General features: G+C 37.9%; 1 protein-coding gene across 2 annotated transcripts in view; it reads left to right on the top strand.

Moving 5' to 3' along the window:
• The first annotated feature begins 361 nt into the window (after positions 1-361).
• LOC110372460 (sensory neuron membrane protein 2) overlaps positions 362-9,183 on the top strand; it is a 72,948-nt gene continuing 64,126 nt past the window's right edge. Inside the window, exons 1-3 of one of the 2 annotated variants that reach the window (XM_049840534.2) lie at positions 362-635; positions 3,754-3,911; positions 4,942-5,083. In XM_049840534.2, the coding sequence (XP_049696491.2) occupies positions 519-635; positions 3,754-3,911; positions 4,942-5,083 (417 nt within the window). In that variant the 5' untranslated portion in view covers positions 362-518. The remainder of the gene's footprint in view (positions 636-3,753; positions 3,912-4,941; positions 5,084-9,183) is intronic. The other variant, XM_021329198.3, reaches the window with a different exon arrangement.

Below are 9,183 nucleotides of genomic sequence, written 5' to 3'. Positions count from 1 at the left end.
TTTAGTTCTGTCTATATTGGAGTAATTTCATAAAAAAACGTAATGAAGACAGCAAGCCCTGAGTTACAATAGATATAAACATAAACATATATCATCAATGTTGTGTCTTGTTGAATTCAGGACCTCCGGCTTGCAATAAATAAGAATTGCTGTTTATTTTCCGATCTGTAAACTCACGTAAAACGTGCGAAACTCGAGAAATTTGAATACCTATCTATTCTTCTCCATTTGATTGTTCTGGCAGTGAACGTAAATAAAGATACCGGTGTTCACGTTAAAATCAGTGTTTAACAAACGCGAATCAATTAAATACCTGTGGCGTGGTATTTTTATTGATAGCTTTATCATTGGAGAACTAAATAAATCTTGTTTATCGTTATCAAAAGAAAATATGTTGTTGTGCACAATGTCAATAGCAATAATGAACAGTGCCTCGTAGTCGATGACCGCGGCCTGTAATTAGCGTCACATTTTTAATAATTTATCTGATTTTGTAAGCCTAGTGTAGTTTTGTGAAGATGTGCGGTATAATTGGTGGCGTGTCGACCCTCGTCGTGGGTTCTGTACTAGTGGTGGCTAGCTCAGTGATAAGCTTCGTGTTTGTGCCTAATATCATCAGGAATATTATTGCAGGCGTAAGTAGAAGCCATGGTGATGAAATTATTATTCTTAACTAAAGGATTTTTACGAAGTGTCTTGAGGTGTAGGTTTTACCTACTGCTTGTAGTATTATAGCGTTTGAGTGAAAGTAATTTGTGAAAATAAGTGTTTATAATCTACCCGAATTTAGGAAAAAGTATAAACTGATATACGTACTGAATGCATTGCTTGCGATCTACTAGCGATATCAAATTTAAAATATCACGAATCGTTTGAAATAGAATTTAATATTCTATTTCAGCTTTTCGCCTTAGCTGGATATTGCGTAAATTTAATAAAGTGAGGCCAATAAAGTTTTCATGAAGTTGTACCGGGTACCAAACGCCGATATTTAATATTTGCGATGCAGGTACGATTGGATCCATGATTCCATACCGGCTTCAAAAAAAAAGTCGCGCAATAAAGTTAGCTAGGCAATAAAGTTGTAGGTAGCTAGCGGCGCTGAAAAAAACTGCGGTACACCTATATTGACTGCAAATTGCAATATAGGTACATTCGAATGTTTTTTTCCATCTCCATAATTTGACTAGCCTTTTCCCAACTATGTTGTGTAAGTATCAGTGGAGCGACTGCCTATCTGACCGCGTCAACCAAAAACTGGTTGTCAGATTTCTGACTTTCCGTAAAGATTGCGTAATATGTTGAAATGACTGACAGCCGGGACCTACCTGTTAATCGTGCCTGCTGAAAACGGAAGGACTGGTCGAAACACATATATGTACCGACCGCGCGGAGCGTTGCTTAACATTATCATCGATCGATCCGCGCGGCTTGACTTAGCCACAATTTTTTTCCATCTAGGCTATATTTTCGAGATCAGTGTCCCTGGCAGTTTGCGAGGAGCTAAATCCTAACTAATATTATAAATGTGAAAGTAACTCTGTCTGTCTGTCTGTCTTTTCTTCACGCCTAAACTACTGAACCGATTTGCGTGAAATTTGGTACAGACATAGTTTGGAACTTGAGAAAGGACATAGGCTAGTTTTTATTACAAAAAATAACATTTGTTCCGGACCGGTCTAACCAAACATCTGCCGAAAGTCACTATTCCACGCGAACGAAGTCGCGGGCAAAAGCTAGTACTTAAAGTATACAAAACCTAAAAAAGCAAGAGTTGACATATAATTTTATCTACGACTATTTCTGCGGTTGCACTCGTTCTCGGCCCGCATCGTCACTTCGTTGTCGCTCAGCGTTCGTTGTCAACTGTTTTTTTGTTACAAACAAAGTTCCAGCTCTATTTTTGTTGAAGATACGAGTATCCTAACTTTTTCACCCTTTTCCTGTGACTCGTATTTGACGTACTTTACGTATACAAATGCACCGACAGCATGTAAGAGTACACTACAGACTAAAAAGTAGCCCGACAGATGACCCCATGGTTTTTCAAAATTTTTTCTTAAGAAAATCTGGATTCTAATAAAAGTTTTCAGTAGGTCTGACAAAGGCCAAATACCTGATCTTTGTAATGTGCTTACTACCATTTATCTTCACACTGATTTATGAGCCCAAACAAACTAAAAGCTAAACCGACTAAAAGTTTGTCGTGTACTCTTCAGCTTACTTTTTAACGCTATTCCTACGACTCGTAATTGACGTAGTTTACGTACGAACGCACCGATAGCATGTAGGCAAGTAATAAGTGCACTCATACATGATCTGATTACCTCTTATCCCTTATCGTACGATGCGTTTTACCAGCTTTATTTATTACTGAAGAAAAGCTAATAATAATTGCACTACGGTATTAAAGCCAGTAGTTTATTCATGTTTATTTTATTTGTAAGTAGGATTATAGAACCGGGAAAATACCAAAGGTCTTTTCAATCTCCATCGAGCAATTTACAAATTAGCCTCACTGAAAGACTTAAAATAATGTTGTTAGGTTATATCGCTGTTTCATACCTCGTCTGGCACGCGGAAGCCGATATTGCAATTTCAAAAAGTGGAGTATTACCATTTTTTTTCAAAATAAGTCTCGTACTTTGAGCGACTGCTAGCAAGTATTAAATAGTTTCGAAGGATGCCGGATATTTGCAATATTCTTAGAAAATGCTTAACGAAGGAGCGACTTAATAAAAAGGATTTGAATAACTTGAAAGCTAGCGAAATATGTAGGTAATTTCCTCGATGCTTCACTCGTCTGTAAAATAAATAAAAATCATCAAAGCGTATGTATCTTCAAGGCTAAAAATGTGCCAACAATTTCGTGGTAATATTTTTCTAAGTCCCTGAATCTAGTTTATGCAATTTTATACACCGTTTATTTAATCAACATCTCAAAAGACATCAATTTCCACAGAACCTTTTAGCTGATGCACCAAAAGATTCGTTTGCCACACTCAAAAATGTACAAAACAGAACCAGGTATGGTTATCAGGTACAAAGAGTGGAGCCCGAGGCATTCGTCGGAACACGAATATAATATTTCGTTTACACGGCCGGATAAGGCTCAAACTGACAAAAGCAATCCGGGTGTTCAGTGTTCAGTGCATTGTGCACCTCTCATTCCGACCAAACAATGGAAAAAACTTGTACATCCAATTATTGAGTGACGTGTGATTTTGCACCGGTTTGATTCCCCCGGCGGCTCAATGTGATGAAATGCATTGCATACCGCAGTCCGTAGGCGTTATAATATTGTAGACAGGAATCCATTGTAGGATGTCCACTCTATTGTTTGGTGACACGGTTGGGGTGGTGCTGAAATGTAAATTCAATTTATTAATTAAACAAACAGGGAGTAAATTGAAATGAGACATAAAGAGAGATTTTATTGTTTTAATTTTTTATTGTTATTTATGCAAATGTTTTTTTAATCGGTATTGATATTGATACTTTCGCTAGTTGCATGGAGGATAGGTACACAACATCAAATATTATAACGGAACTATTATATGACTCTCAAAAAACTCAATGATTGTCTGAAAACAGGTCCATAATTATAATAGGTCTCGTCATACAAGCTCGTCGTATTTTGCGTTCAGTTTGACGCAAAACATTTCTAAAACTGTCAAACTTTCCGCCAAAAATGAAGACGCAATCATAACTTCCTAGCAAAATACTCAAATCTCCTCTCTTCTCTTTTCTCAGGAGGTAACCCTTCTAGATGACACAATCCAGATGGAGCGGTTCAAGGAGGTGCCGTTTCCCATGAACTTCACCGTCAGGGTCTTCAACATGACCAACCCGGCGCAGGTGTTGACTGGCGGGGTGCCCGTCATGCAGGAGATCGGACCCTATGTGTATAGGTCAGTATGGGGGTCTTGGGGTTTCGGACAAACATATGATAGGGGGGGTATATTTGTTAAAGTCAAGAGTAGACGCAGGAGATAGGGCAGTTTACAATTTTTTTCAGTTCAGATTTTTTATATTGGTAGATAATTGGTCCAAAAAATAACTTTGAAGATTTTTTTCCTCCAAATCCTATAAATAATGATGTCCTAAAGGACACAAAAATATCTTTCCATCTTTGTAATTTTAGTCTACGAACCTTTAATACTTACGTATTATGTATCTACCTATCGAAATTGACCATTTATGTAATTAAAAAAATAGTAATTGAGAAATGATCTGCATATCTGATCCGATTAATCCTTGTGGAAAACGCAGCATAACTTCATGAATCAAACATGTGACGTAAGCGTCCTTTGTTTCCGAAACCGAGGGTTAAACTAGAACAATATAAATATAAACAAAACCAACCGTCACGTTCGCAGTCACATTTTAAAGTCACACTAGCAGGATAGGTTTAAAACCCCGAGATGAAGCCTTTTGCATGTTTAAGGAAAACTGTTTCCAAGCAAGACTTACTTTCCCAAACAATTTATTCGTCCCCCCGACCTTGCAATGTGGATGTTTTCGACGGACTCCTTAGGAAGGTAGACTGATGAAGCTTCTGAAAATTCCAAAGGAAAATTCCGTCGTTAGCTGTTTATTACATAACTTGTAGTGCGAGCCATATTTTCCGTCGCTTTTACATGAAAAATAGGAAAAAATGTGCAGAGGGTGACGGGTGGTGCAGGGAGGCAGCCCAGCCTTTATGCATCTCCGACTCTTATTAACTTCGACCCACGCTTTCCCGTATAAAGGATTAATAGAAAATCTTGTAAATCCTTTGATATTATAGATTTAAACTTTGAAAATAAAAATGTTTCAGGAAAATACGATTTCATTTTTCTCTTGTCTATATCTTCTAGTATTTATCATTGGCCTCGTAGCTAGAGGTTTCCAAAGCGATGTGGTGCTCAAACAGACCATATGAATGAGTTTATCTTTCAGATTGTACCAGACTCGTGAAATCCTGGAGAAAGATGGTGACGTGATAGTGTACAAAATGCACGAACATTTCGAGTTTGACGCCGATCTGTCGTATCCGAACCAAGAAGATGATTTGGTCACTATTATCAACGTTCCGTTTCATGTGAGTACCCATATTAACACGCTTTTATTAGCTTAATTTGTAACTAACTATGTTTGTAAGAAAATCTTGGAATCTTAATTTGACCCATTTCCCGGTCTTCGATTAGGATGAAATTTTGCACAGGTTCTGAGTTCCGATGACAATACATGACTAGCGTGTTTTTAGTTTTTAAAACTTTTATTTTATTAACAGCTTATAAAATCGAAAAAATATCTTCGTATATTATGTGTATACGTAAGTATGTATGGTAGTTGCAGTTTACCGTTGAAAAATAAACAGGAGACTTACCTTCCGTGCCTTTTTACTGTGACGCTTGTATGTTTGTTAAAAAGACTCTATTTGAACTGTTCCTCTTAGTGAAAAACTACAGTCATGTAATATTTATACAACTGTTATGTACACTCTCCTATTTCTGTTGACACGGATTTCATATTTGCGGATTTATTGCACTTGTGTGCGTAAAACTGGCCTGTCAAAGGTATTTTAACTCTGTATATTTGAAATGATGATTGTGTGCAACGGAATGTACTAATACCAAATACACATAACATTTTAGGATTATGCAGTTAATCCATTAAAATTATTCAAGTTATACGCAGTAACATACTGAAATCGCAGCATGAAAATTTCACCAACATTCCCTGGTTGCACCGTGATAGGTATCGATAAACCCAATTACAGTCTGTAATGATTTTCATTTATCCTATAAGTGTGATATTAATTGGTTTTTGAGAGCCTGTTGGTACCTTGCACCGGGTATGCTCTGCGAAATAATATAAAAACATGCTTACGTAAGTAAATAAAATTCATGCCGCTCTGCGAATTGACAAAACTCGAAATCGATCGTCGATTGTTTCAGTGACGATTATGTCATTGATCTTGAAAATAAAGGGGAAACAAATAACAGTCTATTCATAAAGAGAATTCCTTACTATCACGGATTGAGAGAGAGCAGATATAGTTTATTCGTATGGTAAGAAAGACATCATATCCAAGACAACACTGACAACTTTCTTCTGATAGTTTGTTTGAGCTCACATTACAACGATCAGATATTTAGCCGGACTAAAAACTATGACTGGTCAACGGGTCCGTTCATACAGCCCGACTCGGAGAGCATCGGCTCCTCTTATTATTTCACACCAAGCGCCTTCGAGCATTCTTAATGTCAAAAGCAGTGCACATGCAAAAGTGAACCTTACTACAAATACTAAAAACTCAGTTTTCAACGTAAGAAGAATCTGCTCTCCTCTCCGAGCCGGTCTGTCTGAACGGACCCTAAATAAACATTATTCTGGCAATGATGAGGTCACAATGGTACCATACAAAACGCCCGGCGAATTGATAATATAATGACGTGACATAACTGTGCGATTGCGAATTATTCCGGCGCTAATTAATTAGATATGACAATGATTTGATGCTTGTTAATATCAATGCGAATGATTTTCCAGCTTGCGTATGTTACGGCAAAATTGTTATTATATTTTAGATACAATAGTTACACATAATATATCTAGGTATATAGGTATGCTGTATAGTAGTAAGGCATGAATATATCTAACTGTTCCTAAAATTCCTATATGTATAGGGGGAAGTCCCGTAACGCCGGGCGGCACCTAGCGCCGGACACTCGTACTATTTAAGCGTGTATAAATCTGTTCGATTCAAAATACAAGTGAAAAGGGCGCGGGGGGCACACAGGTACAGGATCACGCGCCGCACCTCACCTATGATGCACACGACCACGGCAGGAGCAACCGTTAGCTGGTTTAAGTGCGAAATCACTGCGACAGCTAAATATCAATGTAAGTAATTCTAGTATATTTATGCATTTACATTTGAGTGGTATTCAAAGATAAAAGTAATATTTGATTGTTATCCGTAAAATGGTAGAATATTATTAGATCTTTTAAACAATTTTGGTAGGTACCACCTAATGACCGAAAATGTCTGTCCCTTAGCGCCGGACACTAAGTCGTCCCTTAGCGCCGGACAGTAAACATATGAATATTTCTTGTGAGAATTTACGTCATTCATTCTAATTACTTAATTTGTTTTAGATTATAGAAGAAAGATGATAATTAAAATGGAAGACAAGAAAAAGAACGGATCCTGGGAGCCACAGAGCTTACAATCTGCTATTGATGAGTTTATGTCAAAAAAAGCGAGACAATTTTCGTAGTTGGCTTAGAAGACTGGCTCTAGTGCTCGTCCTGTCGTGGGTGGATACGTGAAGTATGTGAAGACGTTCTAGAGTGTGTAAATGGCTAAATATTCTGGTTATTTTGAAATTTCCAGTGCTAGGGGTATGGCGCAAATAGCCGTCCGGTACTAGGTGCCACTTTCTAAAATTACGTTTTTTGTTATCAAGGTTTGATTGATAGTATTAATTATTTTGGAGCAGAGGTTGCATTTTTGATAATTTAATTTGATTTCTAACTTTGTCATCTTATATAAATCATAATTTAATAAACATTTATTAAACTATTTTTTGTTTTATTTATAAATAACCTTAGGTGTCCGCCACTGGGGGACTTCCCCCTATACAATTTGCTAAGTCTTTTTCTATTACCAGCTATTAAGTATACAAAGAGATTTAACAAGTTGTTTTTCTCTAATCTTTAAGTTTTCATAAAAATACTCTACCAAGAACAATGCATAAAATCCTCTTGAAAAAGCTTTTAAAAATACTGCAATTTTCAAACACATCTGATCCGATTATTTTGTAGGCGAAACTTCGTGCAGTGACTGCACCTAATACGCCCCCCTGTGTAAACTGTGAACACCCCATAATGCTCCGACGAGACACGACAATAGACACCACTCTATATCTTACACGTAAACTTTCATGATTTAGACAAACTACAACTTCACTATAAACACCAAAACTCAACCCTAAAGCCACCTACATAAGCACTATGCAACTGCACTCATATCTTTGCAAATATAATAGGCTTAAAGTAATACCTACTCTCAGAAAAGAGAATACTAACGTACAAAGCAAAATGAAGCTTAATGACTCTATGAAATTTTAAAAATGTCTCGTCAATTTGGAAATTTTAAACCCTATTATTATCTTTTGTTCCACTTTACACGGTATAGTGCACTTTGACGAAACTTGCAACGTGAAATAATATTTTACCAGCAGTCAAAATCTCTCAATGGGCTTATTGTAAAATTAATTAATTATTCCATTATTTGAATATAATATCACGTTCTGTAATCATCATCATCATCATGTCGTCCAAGCCGTATCCGGCGACGGCGACTCCTAAATGTCTAACCCGGGTCGTTGTTATGATAGGCTCTAATGTGGCTAGCAAAACCGAACTTCGATTTAAAGGTCCGGCTACATGGCACACAAAATAACTGACCATCAGAATTAACTGTGTAGTTGTAGGAGGGCTTTGTTCGGGTCTTCCGTATTTGGCGTTTGGCGTCTAGATCTTGTAAACGCATGTTCTCGTACAAATCCACATTTTTGTGAACAGTATGACGCCATTCCGGTCTAACGCGAGCGCGCTCCTCCCAACTATCTGGTGGAATGTCACAAGCCACAAGATTGCGTTTAAGCACGTCTTTGTAACGCAGATATTGCCCACCCTTTTTTCGTTTCCCGCTAGAAAGCTCGGAATAGAAAACGGCTTTTGGCATCCTGCTGTCATCCATTCGCAAGACGTGCCCACACCATCTCAGCTGGTGTTTCATGATGAGTGCCTCTATCCCGGACAAACCAGCACGACGTAACACTTCCGTGTTTGGAACACGGTCTTGCCACTTGACGCGTAGAATAGATCTAAGACATCTGAGATGGAAGGTGTCTAATCGCTTGATATCTGCCTTATAGCAGCACCAAGTCTCCGCGGCATACAGTAAAGTGGGCAAGACGATCGCTTTGTAGACTAAAATCTTAGTTTGCAGCTTAAGATCGTGTGAGTTCCAAACACGTGCCTTAAGTTTCCCAAAGGCTGCCGCCGCACCTGCTATCCGAGCTGGTAATTCCGATGCCAAGGTGTTATCATCTCGAATACGAGTACCCAGGTACTTAAAATTCGAAACTTCCTCCAGCGCAGTGCCTTCCAAAGTGACATTGGAAG

The sequence above is a fragment of the Helicoverpa armigera genome, chromosome 1, assembly GCF_030705265.1.
Source record: "Helicoverpa armigera isolate CAAS_96S chromosome 1, ASM3070526v1, whole genome shotgun sequence".
Classification (NCBI taxonomy): Eukaryota; Metazoa; Arthropoda; class Insecta; order Lepidoptera; family Noctuidae; genus Helicoverpa; species Helicoverpa armigera.
Note: the sequence above shows the minus strand (reverse complement) of the source record. Positions and strands in the feature narration are given on the sequence as shown.